Consider the following 22,171-nt stretch of genomic DNA (forward strand, 5'->3'; position numbering starts at 1 on the left):
AACCCTCCCACGCGGCTTGCCAGTGGAGACTTTGGCACCAACTTGATCCGGATTTTGGCTTTCTGCATCTCTATCTATGTTGGGATGCCAGCATCAGCATTCCGAGCAGTTTCGGGATGCTGGCGTCAGCTTTCCGACTGCCAGGATGCCAAACGCCTTAATGTCTCATATGTCACCCCTGCCTGAACTTCCTCCTTCCCTTACTTACCCCCTTGCACCTCTCATGCTCCCTGTTCCTCTTTAACCCTGTAGTTTTCAGTCCCTCATTCCATCTCTCAGTCTCACCGCTGCACCTCCCACTCCCTCCCTCTATCACCCATGTACCTCACTCCCTCCTTCCATCTCTCACATTACACATGTACCTCACTCCCACCTTCCATCTCCCACACCTCTTCTTCACTCCCACCTTCCGTCTCCCCTGCACCTCGCTTCCACCTTCCATCTCCCCTACACCTCGCTCCCACCTTCCATCTCCCACACATGTACCTTGGTCCCACCTTCTATCTCCCCTACACCTCGCTCCCACCTTCCATCTCCCCTGCACCTCGCTCCCACCTTCCATCTCTTACACCTCTTCTTCACTCCCACCTTCCATCTCCCCTGCACCTCGCTCCCACCTTCCATCTCCCACACATGTACCTTGGTCCCACCTTCTATCTCCCCTACACCTCGCTCCCACCTTCCATCTCCCCTGCACCTCGCTCCCACCTTCCATCTCTTACACCTCTTCTTCACTCCCACCTTCGATCTCCCCTGCACCTCGCTCCCACCTTCCATCTCCCACACCTGTGCCTTGGTCCCACCTTCTATCTCCCTACACCTCGCTCCCACCTTCCATCTTCCCTGCACCTCGCTCCCACCTTCCATCTCTTACACCTCTTCTTCACTCCCACCTTCGATCTCCCCTGCACCTCGCTCCCACCTTCCATCTCCCACACCTGTGCCTTGGTCCCACCTTCTATCTCCCTACACCTCGCTCCCACCTTCCATCTTCCCTGCACCTCGCTCCCACCTTCCATCTCTTACACCTCTTCTTCACTCCCACCTTCTATCTCCCCTGCACCTCGCTCCCACCTTCCATCTCCCACACCTGTACCTTGGTCCCACCTTCTATCTCCCCTACACCTCACTCCCACCTTCCATGTCTCACCCCTGTACCTTGCTCTCACCTTCTATTCTCCACACCTGCGCTTCACTCCCTTACACCTGCACCTTGCTCCCTCAGATTATTACCCCCTAGTACAGGGATCCCCCTTCCTTTCAGACACATTATCTCCCTTAGCACAGAATAGCCATCTCCTCCCAATATAGAAGATTCCCCCATCCCCCTAAGACAGATCTCCCCCTATCAGCCAGTACAGCTCACACACAGAACCTTCTCCTGGTATGCAGTGTCCGCTCCATTGGCAGGATAGGAATCACGGCAGACAGTGTCACAATGGGAGCCGGGAAGAGATGGTACCCGCACATTGTGACTGCATAGTGTGTATTATGTGTAATTAGTCAGCAAGTGCTGGCCAGGGCTGGTTCTATATTAACAACATCAGGGTGTGCCTGTGCACACATGCCACCCACTGTGTGCATGCCTATGCCCCCTCCCCCATTGCAGAGCAATTAGCCCCCGAGCCCCCACTCCCCATGTGTCTCTGCCTCATGCCCTACCCCCTAATAGCAGTGTTATCAGCATCTCCTACACCCCCATGTCTCTCCCCAATAACAGTGTCATATTCCCCTGTGCCCCACTTTCTATAGTTCTTCCCCTCATAGCAGTGTCATTACCCTCTTCCCCCATTCCCCATAGGTCTCCCACTCCCACATAGTAGTGTCATTACCCCTCTTCCCCCATTCCCCATAGGTCTCCCACTCCCACATAGCAGTGTCATTACCCCTCTTCCCCCACTCATCATAGGTCTCCCCCACAGCAGTGTCATTACCCCCCTTCTCCCACTCCTCATAGGTCTCCCCTCATAGCAGTGTCATTACCCCCTTCCCCCACTCCTCATAGGTCTCCCACTCCCACATAGCAGTGTCATTACCCCCCTTCCCCCACTCCTCATAGGTCTCCCACTCCCACACAGCAGTGTCATTACCCCCTTCCCCCACTCCTCATAGGTCTCCCACATAGCAGTGTCATTACCCCCCTTCCCCCACTCCTCATAGGTCTCCCACATAGCAGTGTCATTACCCCCCTTCCCCCACTCCTCATAGGTCTCCCACTCCCACATAGCAGTGTCATTACCCCCTTCCCCCACTCCTCATAGGTCTCCCACATAGCAGTGTCATTACCCCCCTTCCCCCACTCCTCATAGGTCTCCCACATAGCAGTGTCATTACCCCCCTTCCCCCACTCCTCATAGGTCTCCCACTCCCACATAGCAGTGTCATTACCCCCCTTCCCCCACTCCTCATAGGTCTCCCACATAGCAGTGTCATTACTAGAGATGAGCGGGTTCGGTTCCTCTGAATCCGAACCCGCCCGAACTTCATGTTTTTTTACACGGGTCCGAGCGACTCGGATCTTCCCGCCTTGCTCGGTTAACCCGAGCGCGCCCGAACGTCATCATGACGCTGTCGGATTCTCGCGAGGCTCGGATTCTATCGCGAGACTCGGATTCTATATAAGGAGCCGCGCGTCGCCGCCATTTTACACGTGCATTGAGATTGATAGTGAGAGGACGTGGCTGGCGTCCTCTCCGTTTAGAGAAGAAATAGATACTTAGGAGAGTGAGAGTGAGACAGTGACACTTAATTTACTGGAGCTTAGGAGGAGTACTCAGACAGAGAGTGCAGAATTTTGCTGATAGTATTAGTTAGTTATACTAGTGACAGAGTGAGACAGTGACACTTCATTTACTGGAGCTTAGGAGGAGTACTCAGACAGAGAGTGCAGAATTTTGCTGATAGTATTAGTTAGTTATACTAGTGACTGACCAGTGACCACCAGTGCAGTTTTATATTATTTAATATAATCCGTTCTCTGCCTGAAAAAACGATACACAGTGACTCAGTCACATACCATATCTGTGCTCAGCCCAGTGTGCTGCTGCATCATCTATGTATAATATCTGACTGTGCTCACACAGCTTAATTGTGGGGGAGACTGGGGAGCAGTTAGGTTATAGCAGGAGCCAGGAGTACATATTAAAATTAAACAGTGCACACTTTTTTTCTGCAGGAGTGCCACTGCCAGTGTGACTGACCAGTGACCTGACCACCAGTATATAGTATACTATATTGTATTGTGAATGTCTGCCTGTAAAAGTTAAACACACGTCGTGTGACTTGTGTGGTGTTTTTTTATTCTATAAAATAAAAAACTCATTCTGCTGACAGACAGTGTCCAGCAGGTCCGTCATTATATAATATATACCTGTCCGGCTGCAGTAGTGATATATATATATTTTTTATATCATTATTTATCATCCAGTCGCAGCAGACACAGTACGGTAGTTCACGGCTGTAGCTACCTCTGTGTCGGCACTCGGCAGTCCATCCATAATTGTATACCACCTACCCGTGGTTTTTTTTTTCTTTCTTCTTTATACATACTACATCTCATTATCATCCAGTCTATATTAGCAGCAGACACAGTACAGTACGGTAGTCCACGGCTGTAGCTACCTCTGTGTCGGCACTCGGCAGTCCGTCCATAATTGTATACCACCTACCCGTGGTTTTTTTTTCTTTCTTCTTTATACATACTACATCTCATTATCAACCAGTCTATATTAGCAGCAGACACAGTACGGTAGTCCACGGCTGTAGCTACCTCTGTGTCGGCACTCGGCAGTCCATCCATAATTGTATACCACCTACCCGTGGGTTTTTTTTCTTTCTTCTTTATACATACTACATCTCATTATCATCCAGTCTATATTAGCAGCAGACACAGTACAGTACGGTAGTCCACGGCTGTAGCTACCTCTGTGTCGGCACTCGGCAGTCCATCCATAATTGTATACCACCTACCCGTGGTTTTTTTTTTCTTTCTTCTTTATACATACTACATCTCATTATCATCCAGTCTATATTATCAGCAGACACAGTACAGTACGGTAGTCCACGGCTGTAGCTACCTCTGTGTCGGCACTCGGCAGTCCGTCCATAATTGTATACCACCTACCCGTGGTTTTTTTTTTTCTTTCTTCTTTATACATACTACATCTCATTATCAACCAGTCTATATTAGCAGCAGACACAGTACGGTAGTCCACGGCTGTAGCTACCTCTGTGTCGGCACTCGGCAGTCCATCCATAATTGTATACCACCTACCCGTGGTTTTTTTTTCTTTCTTCTTTATACATACTACATCTCATTATCATCCAGTCTATATTAGCAGCAGACACAGTACAGTACGGTAGTCCACGGCTGTAGCTACCTCTGTGTCGGCACTCGGCAGTCCATCCATAATTGTATACCACCTACCCGTGTTTTTTTTTTCTTTCTTCTTTATACATACTTACTACATCTCTTTATCAACCAGTCTATATTAGCAGCAGACACAGTACGGTAGTCCACGGCTGTAGCTACCTCTGTGTCGGCACTCGGCAGTCCGTCCATAATTGTATACCACCTACCCGTGGTTTTTTTTTCTTTCTTCTTTATACATACATACTACATCTCTTTATCAACCAGTCTATATTAGCAGCAGACACAGTACGGTAGTCCACGGCTGTAGCTACCTCTGTGTCGGCACTCGGCAGTCCGTCCATAATTGTATACCACCTACCCGTGGTTTTTTTTTTCTTCTTTTTACATACTACATCTCATTATCATCCAGTCTATATTAGCAGCAGACACAGTACAGTACAATAGTCCACGGCTGTAGCTACCTCTGTGTCGGCACTCGGCAGTCCATCCATAATTGTATACTAGTATCCATCCATCTCCATTGTTTACCTGAGGTGCCTTTTAGTTGTGCCTATTAAAATATGGAGAACAAAAATGTTGAGGTTCCAAAATTAGGGAAAGATCAAGATCCACTTCCACCTCGTGCTGAAGCTGCTGCCACTAGTCATGGCCGAGACGATGAAATGCCAGCAACGTCGTCTGCCAAGGCCGATGCCCAATGGCATAGTACAGAGCATGTCAAATCCAAAACACCAAATATCAGTAAAAAAAGGACTCCAAAACCTAAAATAAAATTGTCGGAGGAGAAGCGTAAACTTGCCAATATGCCATTTACCACACGGAGTGGCAAGGAACAGCTGAGGCCCTGGCCTATGTTCATGGCTAGTGGTTCAGCTTCACATGAGGATGGAGGCACTCAGCCTCTCGCTAGAAAAATGAAAAGACTCAAGCTGGCAAAAGCAGTAGCACCGCAAAGAACTGTGCGTTCTTCGAAATCCCAAATCCACAAGGAGAGTCCAATTGTGTCGGTTGCGATGCCTGACCTTCCCAACACTGGACGTGAAGAGCATGCGCCTTCCACCATTTGCACGCCCCCTGCAAGTGCTGGAAGGAACACCCGCAGTCCAGTTCCTGATAGTCAGATTGAAGATGTCAGTGTTGAAGTACACCAGGATGAGGAGGATATGGGTGTTGCTGGCGCTGGGGAGGAAATTGACCAGGAGGATTCTGATGGTGAGGTGGTTTGTTTAAGTCAGGCACCCGGGGAGACACCTGTTGTCCGTGGGAGGAATATGGCCGTTGACATGCCTGGTGAAAATACCAAAAAAATCAGCTCTTCGGTGTGGAAGTATTTCACCAGAAATGCGGACAACATTTGTCAAGCCGTGTGTTCCCTTTGTCAAGCTGTAATAAGTAGGGGTAAGGACGTTAACCACCTCGGAACATCCTCCCTTATACGTCACCTGCAGCGCATTCATAATAAGTCAGTGACAAGTTCAAAAACTTTGGCCGACAGCGGAAGCAGTCCACTGACCAGTAAATCCCTTCCTCTTGTAACCAAGCTCACGCAAACCACCCCACCAACTCCCTCAGTGTCAATTTCCTCCTTCCCCAGGAATGCCAATAGTCCTGCAGGCCATGTCACTGGCAATTCTGACGAGTCCTCTCCTGCCTGGGATTCCTCCGATGCATCCTTGCGTGTAACGCCTACTGCTGCTGGCGCTGCTGTTGTTGATGCTGGGAGTCAATGGTCATCCCAGAGGGGAAGTCGTAAGCCCACTTGTACTACTTCCAGTAAGCAATTGACTGTCCAACAGTCCTTTGCGAGGAAGATGAAATATCACAGCAGTCATCCTGCTGCAAAGCGGATAACTGAGGCCTTGACAACTATGTTGGTGTTAGACGTGCGTCCGGTATCCGCCGTTAGTTCACAGGGAACTAGACAATTTATTGAGGCAGTGTGCCCCCGTTACCAAATACCATCTAGGTTCCACTTCTCTAGGCAGGCGATACCGAGAATGTACACGGACGTCAGAAAAAGACTCACCAGTGTCCTAAAAAATGCAGTTGTACCCAATGTCCACTTAACCACGGACATGTGGACAAGTGGAGCAGGGCAGGGTCAGGACTATATGACTGTGACAGCCCACTGGGTAGATGTATGGACTCCCGCCGCAAGAACAGCAGCGGCGGCACCAGTAGCAGCATCTCGCAAACGCCAACTCTTTCCTAGGCAGGCTACGCTTTGTATCACCGCTTTCCAGAATACGCACACAGCTGAAAACCTCTTACGGCAACTGAGGAAGATCATCGCGGAATGGCTTACCCCAATTGGACTCTCCTGTGGATTTGTGGCATCGGACAACGCCAGCAATATTGTGTGTGCATTAAATATGGGCAAATTCCAGCACGTCCCATGTTTTGCACATACCTTGAATTTGGTGGTGCAGAATTTTTAAAAAAACGACAGGGGCGTGCAAGAGATGCTGTCGGTGGCCAGAAGAATTGCGGGACACTTTCGGCGTACAGGCACCACGTACAGAAGACTGGAGCACCACCAAAAACTACTGAACCTGCCCTGCCATCATCTGAAGCAAGAAGTGGTAACGAGGTGGAATTCAACCCTCTATATGCTTCAGAGGTTGGAGGAGCAGCAAAAGGCCATTCAAGCCTATACAATTGAGCACGATATAGGAGGTGGAATGCACCTGTCTCAAGTGCAGTGGAGAATGATTTCAACGTTGTGCAAGGTTCTGATGCCCTTTGAACTTGCCACACGTGAAGTCAGTTCAGACACTGCCAGCCTGAGTCAGGTCATTCCCCTCATCAGGCTTTTGCAGAAGAAGCTGGAGACATTGAAGGAGGAGCTAACACGGAGCGATTCCGCTAGGCATGTGGGACTTGTGGATGGAGCCCTTAATTCGCTTAACAAGGATTCACGGGTGGTCAATCTGTTGAAATCAGAGCACTACATTTTGGCCACCGTGCTCGATCCTAGATTTAAAACCTACCTTGGATCTCTCTTTCCGGCAGACACAAGTCTGCTGGGGTTGAAAGACCTGCTGGTGAGAAAATTGTCAAGTCAAGCGGAACGCGACCTGTCAACATCTCCTCCTTCACATTCTCCCGCAACTGGGGGTGCGAGGAAAAGGCTCAGAATTCCGAGCCCACCCGCTGGCGGTGATGCAGGGCAGTCTGGAGCGACTGCTGATGCTGACATCTGGTCCGGACTGAAGGACCTGACAACGATTACGGACATGTCGTCTACTGTCACTGCATATGATTCTCTCAACATTGAAAGAATGGTGGAGGATTATATGAGTGACCGCATCCAAGTAGGCACGTCACACAGTCCGTACTTATACTGGCAGGAAAAAGAGGCAATTTGGAGGCCCTTGCACAAACTGGCTTTATTCTACCTAAGTTGCCCTCCCACAAGTGTGTACTCCGAAAGAGTGTTTAGTGCCGCCGCTCACCTTGTCAACAATCGGCGTACGAGGTTACATCCAGAAAATGTGGAGAAGATGATGTTCATTAAAATGAATTATAATCAATTCCTCCGCGGAGACATTGACCAGCAGCAATTGCCTCCACAAAGTACACAGGGAGCTGAGATGGTGGATTCCAGTGGGGACGAATTGATAATCTGTGAGGAGGGGGATGTACACGGTGATATATCGGAGGATGATGATGAGGTGGACATCTTGCCTCTGTAGAGCCAGTTTGTGCAAGGAGAGATTAATTGCTTCTTTTTTGGGGGGGGTCCAAACCAACCCGTCATATCAGTCACAGTCGTGTGGCAGACCCTGTCACTGAAATGATGGGTTGGTTAAAGTGTGCATGTCCTGTTTATACAACATAAGGGTGGGTGGGAGGGCCCAAGGACAATTCCATCTTGCACCTCTTTTTTCTTTTATTTTTCTTTGCGTCATGTGCTGTTTGGGGAGGGTTTTTTGGAAGGGCCATCCTGCGTGACACTGCAGTGCCACTCCTAGATGGGCCCGGTGTTTGTGTCGGCCACTAGGGTCGCTTATCTTACTCACACAGTCAGCTACCTCATTGCGCCTCTTTTTTTCTTTGCGTCATGTGCTGTTTGGGGAGGGTTTTTTGGAAGGGACATCCTGCGTGACACTGCAGTGCCACTCCTAGATGGGCCCGGTGTTTGTGTCGGCCACTAGGGTCGCTTATCTTACTCACACAGTCAGCTACCTCATTGCGCCTCTTTTTTTCTTTGCGTCATGTGCTGTTTGGGGAGGGTATTTTGGAAGGGCCATCCTGCGTGACACTGCAGTGCCACTCCTAGATGGGCCCGGTGTTTGTGTCGGCCACTAGGGTCGCTTATCTTACTCACACAGTCAGCTACCTCATTGCGCCTCTTTTTTTCTTTGCGTCATGTGCTGTTTGGGGAGGGTTTTTTGGAAGGGACATCCTGCGTGACACTGCAGTGCCACTCCTAGATGGGCCCGGTGTTTGTGTCGGCCACTAGGGTCGCTTATCTTACTCACACAGTCAGCTACCTCATTGCGCCTCTTTTTTTCTTTGCGTCATGTGCTGTTTGGGGAGGGTTTTTTGGAAGGGCCATCCTGCGTGACACTGCAGTGCCACTCCTAGATGGGCCCGGTGTTTGTGTCGGCCACTAGGGTCGCTTATCTTACTCACACAGTCAGCTACCTCATTGCGCCTCTTTTTTTCTTTGCGTCATGTGCTGTTTGGGGAGGGTTTTTTGGAAGGGACATCCTGCGTGACACTGCAGTGCCACTCCTAGATGGGCCCGGTGTTTGTGTCGGCCACTAGGGTCGCTTATCTTACTCACACAGCGACCTCGGTGCAAATTTTAGGACTAAAAATAATATTGTGAGGTGTGAGGTATTCAGAATAGACTGAAAATGAGTGTAAATTATGGTTTTTGAGGTTAATAATACTTTGGGATCAAAATGACCCCCAAATTCTATGATTTAAGCTGTTTTTTAGGGTTTTTTGAAAAAAACACCCGAATCCAAAACACACCCGAATCCGACAAAAAAAATTCGGTGAGGTTTTGCCAAAACGCGGTCGAACCCAAAACACGGCCGCGGAACCGAACCCAAAACCAAAACACAAAACCCGAAAAATTTCCGGCGCTCATCTCTAGTCATTACCCCCCTTCCCCCACTCCTCATAGGTCTCCCACATAGCAGTGTCATTACCCCCCTTCCCCCACTCCTCATAGGTCTCCCACTCCCACATAGCAGTGTCATTACCCCCCTTCCCCCACTCCTCATAGGTCTCCCACATAGCAGTGTCATTACCCCCCTTCCCCCACTCCTCATAGGTCTCCCACTCCCACATAGCAGTGTCATTACCCCCCTTCCCCCACTCCTCATAGGTCTCCCACATAGCAGTGTCATTACCCCCCTTCCCCCACTCCTCATAGGTCTCCCACATAGCAGTGTCATTACCCCCTTCCCCCACTGCCCATAGGTCTCCCACATAGCAGTGTCATTACCCCCTTCCCCCACTCCTCATAGGTCTCCCACATAGCAGTGTCATTACCCCCTTCCCCCACTCCCCATAGGTCTCCCACATAGCAGTGTCATTACCCCCTTCCCCCACTCCTCATAGGTCTCCCACTCCCACATAGCAGTGTCATTACCCCCCTTCCCCCACTCCTCATAGGTCTCCCACTCCCACACAGCAGTGTCATTACCCCCTTCCCCCACTCCTCATAGGTCTCCCACATAGCAGTGTCATTACCCCCCTTCCCCCACTCCTCATAGGTCTCCCACATAGCAGTGTCATTACCCCCCTTCCCCCACTCCTCATAGGTCTCCCACTCCCACATAGCAGTGTCATTACCCCCCTTCCCCCACTCCTCATAGGTCTCCCACATAGCAGTGTCATTACCCCCCTTCCCCCACTCCTCATAGGTCTCCCACATAGCAGTGTCATTACCCCCCTTCCCCCACTCCTCATAGGTCTCCCACTCCCACATAGCAGTGTCATTACCCCCCTTCCCCCACTCCTCATAGGTCTCCCACATAGCAGTGTCATTACCCCCCTTCCCCCACTCCTCATAGGTCTCCCACTCCCACATAGCAGTGTCATTACCCCCCTTCCCCCACTCCTCATAGGTCTCCCACTCCCACATAGCAGTGTCATTACCCCCCTTCCCCCACTCCTCATAGGTCTCCCACATAGCAGTGTCATTACCCCCCTTCCCCCACTCCTCATAGGTCTCCCACTCCCACATAGCAGTGTCATTACCCCCCTTCCCCCACTCCTCATAGGTCTCCCACATAGCAGTGTCATTACCCCCCTTCCCCCACTCCTCATAGGTCTCCCACATAGCAGTGTCATTACCCCCTTCCCCCACTCCTCATAGGTCTCCCACTCCCACATAGCAGTGTCATTACCCCCCTTCCCCCACTCCTCATAGGTCTCCCACTCCCACATAGCAGTGTCATTACCCCCCTTCCCCCACTCCTCATAGGTCTCCCACATAGCAGTGTCATTACCCCCCTTCCCCCACTCCTCATAGGTCTCCCACTCCCACATAGCAGTGTCATTACCCCCATTCCCCCACTCCTCATAGGTCTCCCACATAGCAGTGTCATTACCCCCCTTCCCCCACTCCTCATAGGTCTCCCACTCCCACATAGCAGTGTCATTACCCCCCTTCCCCCACTCCTCATAGGTCTCCCACATAGCAGTGTCATTACCCCCCTTCCCCCACTCCTCATAGGTCTCCCACTCCCACATAGCAGTGTCATTACCCCCCTTCCCCCACTCCTCATAGGTCTCCCACTCCCACATAGCAGTGTCATTACCCCCCTTCCCCCACTCCTCATAGGTCTCCCACATAGCAGTGTCATTACCCCCCTTCCCCCACTCCTCATAGGTCTCCCACATAGCAGTGTCATTACCCCCCTTCCCCCACTCCTCATAGGTCTCCCACATAGCAGTGTCATTACCCCCTTCCCCCACTCCTCATAGGTCTCCCACATAGCAGTGTCATTACCCCCCTTCCCCCACTCCTCATAGGTCTCCCACATAGCAGTGTCATTACCCCCTTCCCCCACTCCTCATAGGTCTCACCCCCCCAGTACCATGTTATTAGCCACCTTCCTCTCCCCATAAGTCCCCCGTTATCCCATCCATATCTTACCTTTGTGCAGTGATGCTGCAGTGCTGGGGCGGGGTCCTGGCTCCGCAGGCTCAGTGTCTGGCTTCCTCTGCAGCTCTGTGCTCAGCCACAGGGCAGGCAGAAAGAGAAAGTAAAGTCACTTCCTACCTGTGTGAGCAGAGATCCGGCTCTGTGTGCTGCTGCTGCTGCCTCCGTCCTAAAGGGCCCCATACACTAGAACAATAATGCCCGATTTCACCCCAATTCGGGCATTCGGGCCGATATATTGGCTGAAATTGGGCATTTTTTCATTGTGCTTTACACCCAATCCGATCCGATGCACGTTCCCGTGAGCATCGGATCGGATCACCCTAGATCAGACATATCACGAGTGCTGCACTCGTGATATGTCGGATCCCGCAGGAATGGCTGGGATATTAAAAGATACATCGTATGCAAAAGGACCACATATGATGTATCTTTTACTATCCTGCCGCCTGGGAGGCTGCCGGGGGGTTGAAGGGAAATCCTAGACGAAATGACGGACCGTCATGTCGTATAAGTGTATGGGGCCCTTAACTCTCCTCTCTCCTCCTGACTGGCTGCGATAACAGAGCTGGCCCTAGCCTTGGGAATAGATGCCCTAGACATTTGCCTATAATGCCTATTGGCTAGGGCCAGCTCTGGATGAGAGTGTGTTACTGCCGGTGTCCGTCAGCAGTGCACTGCACTAGTGATCAGACTAGTGTCCGACAGCACCACACTTGTTATCAGACTCAAAATAAACTACAGCTCAAGGGCTGCTGGGAGCTGTAGTTTATTTTGAGTCTGATTACAAGTGCGGTGCTGCCGGACACTAGTCTGATCACTAGTGCAGTGCGGTGCAGACGGACACCGGCGCTGTGACGGCAGTAACAGACTCTCACCAGGTACAATCTGACAGTACTACTCTTCTACCCTTTTGCCGCGGGCGGCACCGCCAGGCGGCGCCCCCTCCTTGCCTGGCGCCCCTGGCGAGTGCCATCCTGGCCAATGGGTAGATACACCCCTGCTGGGGACCAGCAGTATTATATAGGAGGAGTACAGTGCAGAGTTTTGCTGACCAGTGACCACCAGTATTATACGTTCTCTGCCTGAAAAACGCTCCATATCTGTGCTCGGTGTGCTGCATATATCTGTGCTCACACTGCTTTATTGTGGGGACTGGGGACCAGCAGTATTGTATAGGAGGAGGAGTACAGTGCAGAATTTTGCTGACCAGTGACTACCAGTATTATACGTTCTCTGCCTGAAAAACGTTCCATATCTGTGCTCAGTGTGCTGCATATATCTGCTCACACTGCTTTATTGTGGGGACTGGGGACCAGCAGTATTATATAGGAGGAGTACAGTGCAGAGTTTTGCTGACCAGTGACCACCAGTATTATACGTTCTCTGCCTGAAAAACGCTCCATATCTGTGCTCAGTGTGCTGCAAATATCTGTGCTCACACTGCTTTATTGTGGGGACTGGGGACCACCATTTTTATATAGGAGGACAGTGCAGAGTTTTGCTTACCAGTGACTACCAGTATTATACGTTCTCTGCCTGAAAAACGCTCCATATCTGTGCTCAGTGTGCTGCATATATCTGTGCTCACACTGCTTTATTGTGGGGACTGGGGACCAGCAGTATTATATAGGAGGAGTACAGTGCAGAGTTTTGCTGACCAGTGACCAGTGACCACCAGTATTATACGTTCTCTGCCAAAAAACGCTCCATATCTGTGCTCAGTGTGCTGCATATATCTGTGCTCACACTGCTTTATTGTGGGGACTGGGGACCAGCAGTATATTATTTAGGAGGAGTACAGTGCAGAGTTTTGTTGACCAGTGACCACCAGTATTATACGTTCTCTGCCTGAAAAACGCTCCATATCTGTGCTCAGTGTGCTGCATATATCTGTGCTCATACTGCTTTATTGTGGGGACTGGGGACCAGCAGTATTATATAGGAGGAGTACAGTGCAGAGTTTTGCTGACCAGTGACCAGTGACCACCAGTATTATACGTTCTCTGCCAAAAAACGCTCCATATCTGTGCTCAGTGTGCTGCATATATGTGCTCACACTGCTTTATTGTGGGGACTGGGGACCAGCAATATTATATAGGAGGAGTACAGTGCGGAGTTTTGCTGACCAGTGACCACCAGTATTATACGTTCTCTGCCTGAAAAAAAGGCTCCATATCTGTGCTGCATTGTAGTATATATAGTATGAGTACAGTGCATAATTTTGCTGACCACCAGTATATAATATATAGCAGTACGGTACAGTAGGCCACTGCTCTACCTACCTCTGTGTCGTCAATTATACTATCCATCCATACCTGTGGTGCATTTCAGTTTTGCACAGTTTGCTGACCACCAGTATATAATATATAGCAGTACGGTACAGTAGGCCACTGCTCTACCTACCTCTGTGTCGTCAAGTATACTATCCATCCATACCTGTGGTGCATTTCAGTTTTGCAGTTTGATGACCACCAGTATATAATATATAGCAGTACGGTACAGTAGGCCACTGCTCTACCTACCTCTGTGTCGTCAATTATACTCTCCATCCATACCTGTGGTGCATTTCAGTTGTGCGCAGTATATATAGTAGTAGGCCATTGCTATTGATACTGGCATATAATTCCACACATTAAAAAATGGAGAACAAAAATGTGGAGGGTAAAATAGGGAAAGATCAAGATAAACTTCCACCTCGTGCTGAAGCTGCTGCCACTAGTCATGGCCGAGACGATGAAATGCCATCAACGTCGTCTGCCAAGGCCGATGCCCAATGTCATAGTAGAGAGCATGTAAAATCCAAAAAACAAAAGTTCAGTAAAATGACCCAACAATCAAAATTAAAAGCGTCTGAGGAGAAGCGTAAACTTGCCAATATGCCATTTACGACACGGAGTGGCAAGGAACTGCTGAGGCCCTGTCCTATGTTCATGGCTAGTGGTTCAGCTTCACATGAGGGTGGAAGCAGTCATCCTCTTGCTATAAAAATGAAAAGACTTAGGCTGGCAAAAGCACAGCAAAGAACTGTGTGTTCTTCTAAATCACAAATCCCCAATGAGAGTCCAATTGTATCGTTTGCGATGCCTGACCTTCTCAACAGTGGACTGGAAGAGGTGGCGCCATCCACCATTTGCACGCCCCCTGCAAGTGCTAGAAGGAGCACCCGCAGTCCAGTTCCTGATAGTCAAATTGAAGATGTCACTGTTGAAGTACACCAGGATGAGGATATGGGTGTTGCTGGCGCTGGGGAGGAAATTGACAAGGAGGATTCTGATGGTGAGGTGGTTTGTTTAAGTCAGGCACCCGGGGAGACACCTGTTGTCCGTGGGACGAATATGGCCATTGACATGCCTGGTCAAATTACAAAAAAAATCACCTCTTCGGTGTGGAATTATTTTAACACAAATGCGGACAACAGGTGTCAAGCCGTGTGTCGCCTTTGTCAAGCTGTAATAAGTAGGGGTAAGGACGTTAACCACCTCGGAACATCCTCCCTTATACGTCACCTGGAGCGCATTCATCAGAAGTCATTGACAAGTTCAAAAACTTTAGGTGACAGCGGAAGCTGTCCACTGACCACTAAATCCCTTCCTCTTGTAACCAAGCTCCTGCAAACCACACCACCAACTCCCTCAATCTCAATTTCCTCCTTAGACAGGAAAGCCAATAGTCCTGCAGGCCATGTCACTGACAAGTCTGACGAGTCCTCTCCTGCCTGGGATTCCTCCGATGCATCCTTGAGTGTAACGCCTACTGCTGCTGGCGCTACTGTTGTTGCTGCTGGGTGTCGATCGTCATCCCAGAGGGGAAGTCGGAACTACTTCCAGTAAGCAATTGACTGTCCAACAGTCCTTTGCGAGGAAGACGAAATATCACAGCAGTCATCCTGTTGCAAAGCGGATATCTCAGGCCTTGACTACTATGTTGGTGTTAGACGTGCGTCCGGTATCCACCATTAGTTCACTGGGACTTTGAGAATTGCTTGAGGTAGTGTGTCCCCGGTACCAAATCCCATCTAGGTTCCACTTCTCTAGGCACGCGATACCGAGAATGTACATAGACATCAGAAAAAAAGTCAAAAGTGTCCTAAAAAATGCAGTTGTACCCACTGTCCACTTAACCACGGACATGTGGACAAGTGGAGCAGGGCAGACTAAGGACTATATGACTTTGACAGCCCACTGGGTAGATGTATTGCCTCTCGCAGCAACAACAGCGGCGGCACCTGTAGCAGCATCTCACAAACGCCAACTCGTTCCTAGGCAGGCTACGCTTTGTATCACAGCTTTCCATAAGAAGCACACAGCTGACAACCTCTTACGGAAACTGGGGAACATCATCACAGATTGGCTTACCCCAATTGGACTCTCCTGGGGATTTGTGATATTGGACAACGCCACCAATATTGTGCGTGCATTACATGTATGCAAATTCCAGCACGTCCCATGTTTTGCACATACAATTAATTTGGTGGTGCATAATATATTTTAAAATGACAGGGGCGTGCAGGAGATGCTGTCGGTGGCCCGAAGAATTGCGGGCCACTTTTGGCATTCAACCACCGCGTGCCGACGACTGGAGCGCAAGCAAACACTCATGAACATGTCCTGCCATCAGCTGAAGCAAGAGGTGGTAACGAGGTGGAATTCAACCCTCTATATGCTTCAGAGGATGGAGGAGCAGCAAAAGGCCATTCAAGCCTATACATCTGCCTATGATATAGGCAAAGGAGGGGGAATGCACTTGACTTAAGCGCAGTGGAGAATTATTTCCATGTTGTGCAAGGTTCTCCAACCCTTTGAACTTGCCACACGTGAAGTCAGTTCAGACACTGCCAGCCTAAGTCAGGTCATTCCCCTCATCAGGCTTTTGCAGAAGCAGCTGGAGAGATTGAAGGAGGAGCTAAAACAGAGCGATTCCACTAGGCATGTGGGACTTGTGGATGGAGCCCTTCATTCGCTTAACCAGGATTCACGGGTGGTCAATCTGTTGAAATCAGAGCACTACATTTTGGCCACCGTGCTCGATCCTAGGTTTAAAGCCTATGTTTTATCTCTCTTTCTGGCAGACACAAGTCTGCAGATGTTCAAAGACCTGCTGGTGAGACACTTGTCAAGTCAAGCGGAACGTCATCCTCCTTCATTTTCTACCGCCACTGGAGCTGCCAGGAAAAGGATAAAAGTTCCAAAACCACCCGCTGGCGGTGATGCAGGGCAGTCAGGAGCAAGTGCTGACATATGGTCCGGACTGAAGGACCTGCCAACGATTACTGACATGTTGTCTACTGTCACTGCATATGATTCTATCACCATTGAAAAAATGGTGGAGGATTATATGAGTGACCGCATCACTGTAGGCATGTCAGACAGTCCATATGTATACTGGCAGGAAAAAGAGGCAATTTGGAGGCCCTTGCACAAACTGGCTTTATTTTACCTAAGTTGCCCCCCCTCCAGTGTGTACTCTGAAAGAGTGTTTATTGCAGCCGGTCACCTTGTCAGCGATCGGCGTAGGAGGTTACTTCCAGAAAATGTGGAGAAGATGATGTTCATCAAAATAAATTATAATAAATTCCTCCATGGAGACATTTACCAGCAATTGCCTCCAGAAAGTACACAGGGACCTGTGATGGTGGATTCCAGTGGGGATGAATTAATACTCTGTGAGGAGGAGGATGTACACAGTGAAAGGGGTGAGGAATCAGGGGATGAGGAGGAGGTGGACATCTTGCCTCCGTAGAGCCAGTTTGTGCAAGGAGAGATTGATTGCTTCTTTTTTGGTTGGGGCCCAAACCAACCATTAATTTCAGCCACAGTCGTGTGGCAGACCCTGTCGCTGAAATGATGGGTTTGTTAAAGTGTGCATGTCCTGTTTATACAACATAAGGGTGGGTGGGAGGGCCCAAGGACAATTCCATCTTGCACCTCTTTTTTAAAAAAATTATCTTTGCATCATGTGCTGTTTTGGGACTATTTTTTTAAGTGCCATCCTGTCTGACACTGCAGTGCCACTCCTAGATGGGCCAGGTGTTTGTGCCGCCCAGTTGGGTCACTTAGTTTAGTCATCCAGCAAATTTTAGGACTAAAAATAATATTGTGAGGTGTGATATGTTCAGAATAGACTGGAAATGAGTGGAAATTATGGTTATTTAGGTTAATAATACTATAGGATCAAAATTACCCCCAAATTCTATGATTTAAGCTGTTTTTGAGGGTTTTTTGGAAAAAAAACACCCAAAACCAAAACGCATCCGAATCCGACAAAAATTCGAAAAGGGAAGTTTTGCCAAAACGCGCCCGAATCCAAACACGATCGCGGAACCGAATCCAAAACCAAAACACAAAACCCCAAAAGTGTCCGGTGCACAACTCTATACTGCATATATGTGTATATATATATATATATATATATATATATATAGTGATAGCCCATACATTGCGAATCATCCCTGCAGTGGTCCTTTATACTTATATGCCCACCAATTTTTTACACATAAAAATCTGTACATATTCGAAAAGGGGGTGTGACCACGGGTAAAGTGGGCGTGGACACACCCCTTTTCCTATACTTTCAAAGTTTCAATGGAAGTTTGGAGAGCCAAAAATTGGTATAGACCATTAAAAAAAGGTCCTGTACCTGCAAAAAGGTACAGCTGGAGGGTATGTACTGATGGGTCCTCTGGTGAGAATTCATGTGAGAATTTATGTGTGTATACTGTGTGTGTATATGTGTGTATGTGTTTATGTCTGTGTATACTGTGTGTTTATGTGTATATGTCTGTGTATATATTATGTGTGTTTTTATGTGTGTGTGTATATGTGTGTATACCAGCATCAATACTAACTCATGGACAGCCTTCACCCACCGCCCACATGCCCTGCTGTGTGATACCTGGACAGTGTAGGGGTATCCAGGGACAGACTAGAGCTGTACAAGAGCCCTGACATAGTAGCAGCCACTTGCAGCACCAAAAAAGGGGCGTGGTCACAGCTCACAGAGGCGTACATTTGCAGCACGCCCTCGTGTTTCTGTATGTCGGGCGGACAAGTAGAGCGTCGGGAGGCTGCGCTGCTCGGCCAGCGCATTTCTCTCTGTGGCCGGGCCGGCCCATCATGCCATTGGCCCATCTGACATTTACCAGAAAGCCTGATGGGAAGTCTGACTCTGGGGGTATCACAAATGCACGGGATTCCTGTTGCTTTGCAGGAGGCCTTGAAATGAAGGAAATGCAGTGGTAACTTGTTTACCACTGCTGCATTAGGCACATATATGGTGGAACCAACATTGCAAGTTTATCCCTCAAACCTCTTGCAATGTCACCCTGGAATGGCACATCCCATCCATTGCGTGGAACTGAATTTCCCCAATAAGACTTAATTCACATAACTTCCTTGCTGAAAAATTTCTAAAACAGTTCCCGCACAATTATTTCCACTCACCATTGGCAGCTCTGCAATGACTCTATACAGGCCTGTGCTTTACAGCATGGTCACACCGTACACCCCGGCACACATACACCAACGGGCACATGCGCCTAAAAATGTGGCTGTTTGCTGTATATCTTCATGTTATTAGTCTCTATATATTGTGATCTGCAGTTTATTCTAAGGATTCTGTATCAGCAAATATGTTGTTTACTCATTTGTTGGAAGGTCAATGATAATATTCCCGTCTGTTTCTTTCCCAGGAGGAACACATGCCGGGGAGCCATTTCTGTGATAAGAGCCTTCTGATGACGGTGGTTGACATGTTTGCAGCTGGTCTTGACTCCACAAGTTTTTCCTTGAGTTTCTCTCTGGTTCTCATCAGCAATTACCCAGAAGAACAAAGTAAGAGACGCATGGGGAGATGTATCACACCTTCAAAAGAGCACAAGTGGAGGTGTTGTCCATAGCAACCAAACAGATTCCATATATAATTTATCCAGTGCTTTCCACGAAATGATAGGTGAAATACGACTGGTTGCTATGGGCAAGTTCTCCACCTTAGAAGGTTTGATACATCCCCTTTATTCTGTAAATATGCAGGGACTACATCCTGCTGGACAGTACTGGTCAGAACGTCTTTGTGCCTGACTATGGATGTTATTGTAAGGTTTCCCCAATATCACAGCGCTCGATCACTCAGTCACCTAACACTCAGGTACAGATTAGCCAAACCATCCCATGCAGTATTCTCCCATCCACTCATCATTCAGACTGCCATCAGTAACTGTTATATAAGTCAGTCAGGGAGCGTACACATATACGCTGTATACTCTGTTCTCTGACTAGCACTGAAAGGGTTTCATACTTTGCAGGGAAGCGTTCAATAGCTGCTGTAACAAAGCTTACCAATCTTTATCTTCTGGTGGCTAATGAACTCTGTAGAGCATAAGGACACAACTTATTACATTTTAGATTTTATATACAAAAGGTAACAGAACTTACATGATCTGGTATAACAATATAAAGTATTATATATTATATTTAACTAAAGAACAGTTTCAAAAAGCAAAACAAAGGAGAAGCTTATAGAAAATTGATCATTTATATAATATAGTCTGATTGCTGGGGAGACAATAGAAAATAAGTTATGGTCTCTCAGTTTGCTTTATCCCCATAGTCTGATAATGAATCAAATGCAAAAAGACCTTTTAAATCAAGTGTAATTACATAGTGATTATGGAGGCTGATCCCGGGATTGAATTCCTGTCTGTTTTTGGCCCTAAATCCATAACAGTGATGTCATTCGCAGATTTTCTGTCTGTCTGAATTTATGACACATATCTCTGGATCTAGGTCTTGTTGGAACTGGAATCAATTTACATTTCATAAGGTAGATATCACATGTCACTATAGCAGGACTCATATGCTGGTTTATAAGTCATTTCATGTTTTATATATACATCTGGCCAACAACTAATGTAGACATCAGTCTGGTGATTATCTTTATACATTGTGTCTGATATAAAACCAGATCACAATTACAATATTTCTGAGGTTGTGGTTTTCTATGTAACTGATATTAGGACCAGTGGTTATAGAAGCAGCCGTCCATTTGTTCTCTGAATGGCTAAGCTTACCACTTTGCAGAGCCTCCTCTGGGAGAATCCCAGAGGAGACATTCATATTGAAGGTGTGTGTGGGGGGGACTGGGAGGCAGGGGTATGCACTGGTGGTTGTGCGAGGATGTTACTCACCTCACCCTCCACTGGTTCTTACCTTCGGGCCAAAGACAGTCCTGGAACCACACTCACCTTCCGGCCAACTGCGGTCCTGTCTGGAAAGAGAAAGATGGCTGCACTAAGTCTCTGGTAGGGCAACAGGGGAAAACTAACCTGTGTGACTTCTGCTAGGATCAGAGGATGGTCAACATTGGCACTTGTGGCTTCAGACTGGTCACACCCACGTGCAGGTGTGATGCAACCTGGACGGAAATGCCCAAGGGGAATGGGATGGGTCACACATGCCACAGAAAACAGACTCAACATAAACTATCCTCACAGAATATATGCTTGTCCCCTTGATGTTCGGGGGTCCCGATCTCGGCACCTGGAATAAACCACAAACAACAACTTGGAAAGGTGCCCTACCTACAGCCTACCTTTGATGGGGGCCTGACTGCGGGAGGCCGGCTGACAATGCAGAACAATGCACAACATAGTGCGGAACAATATGCTATAATGTGAAACAATGCACGCCAATGTGGAGCAATGCAAATTAAGGGAAACCAATGCATATCAATGTGGGGTCCAATGGTGGGCCTAGCGCCCTGTGCAGCCCAGGCCTGCGACCTGCCCAACAGTGTGGTATAAAAAGGGTTGGCCTGGCGCCCTCTGCAGCCCAGGCCTGCGGCTTGCCTAACAGTGTGGGGTACAAGGGTGGGCCTAGCGCACTCTGCTGCCCAGACCTGCGGCCTGCTTAACCGTGTAGTGTAACAATGGTGGGCCTAGCGCCCACTGCAGCCCAGGCCTGCAACCTGCCTAACAATGTGGGATATAAGGATGGGCCTAGTGCCCTCTGTGGCTTGCCTAACAATGTAGGGTACAAGGGTGGGCCTAGCGTCCTCTGCAGCCCATGCCTGCGGCCTGCCTAACGGTGGGGAGGAACAATGTGGCCTTGGCCTAGCACCGACGATAGTAGTGTAGTGGGGACGCAAGGAGGCAATGAGGAAAGAGAGCCTCACTGAGGGCTTACCTGTTCCACCGAAGTCCTGCTCCAGTTGTGGGTCATCCGCAGCACAGCCTCCACTGATCGCGTCGATTGTCTCATCCGGGATGCTGCAACTCTTCTCCTCTTGCCGCTCTCCTCGCCGAACTGACTCTTCCCACCGCAAGTGGACATTTAAAAACCGTGCCACGTGACCTCCTGAGACTAGTGACTTGGCAGGTCCTCATTGGTCTCCCGGTGTTGATGTGCCACAGCACACTCGACAATGTGGGAGCCGGCAACCGGGGATGGAGCCAACCGCTCCGGATAATTGTATCATCTAACATCTGCCCGGACCTCCCACTTTCTGAGACACTGCCTCCCTTCTCTCGTAAGTCCAAGAGAGCCCCAAAATTTAAGACTCTCCTTTAAATTTCTGTATTGCAGGAGAAGTTTAAATTTAATATGGGACACCTTGGGTTAGTATCATTTTACCGGTGGCTGGGATACTGGCGGTCAGCATCCTGATGCCAGGAT

The 22,171-nt window shown here is 48.8% G+C and overlaps 1 protein-coding gene across 1 annotated transcript in view; it reads left to right on the forward strand.

Moving 5' to 3' along the window:
* LOC134927092 (cytochrome P450 2C31-like) overlaps positions 1–22,171 on the forward strand; it is a 218,087-nt gene that overhangs the window by 104,572 nt on the left and 91,344 nt on the right. Inside the window, exon 5 of the mRNA XM_063921095.1 lies at positions 19,192–19,333. Within this exon, the coding sequence (XP_063777165.1) occupies positions 19,192–19,333 (142 nt within the window). The remainder of the gene's footprint in view (positions 1–19,191; positions 19,334–22,171) is intronic.

This window comes from Pseudophryne corroboree, chromosome 5 (assembly GCF_028390025.1).
Source record: "Pseudophryne corroboree isolate aPseCor3 chromosome 5, aPseCor3.hap2, whole genome shotgun sequence".
Classification (NCBI taxonomy): domain Eukaryota; kingdom Metazoa; phylum Chordata; class Amphibia; order Anura; family Myobatrachidae; genus Pseudophryne; species Pseudophryne corroboree.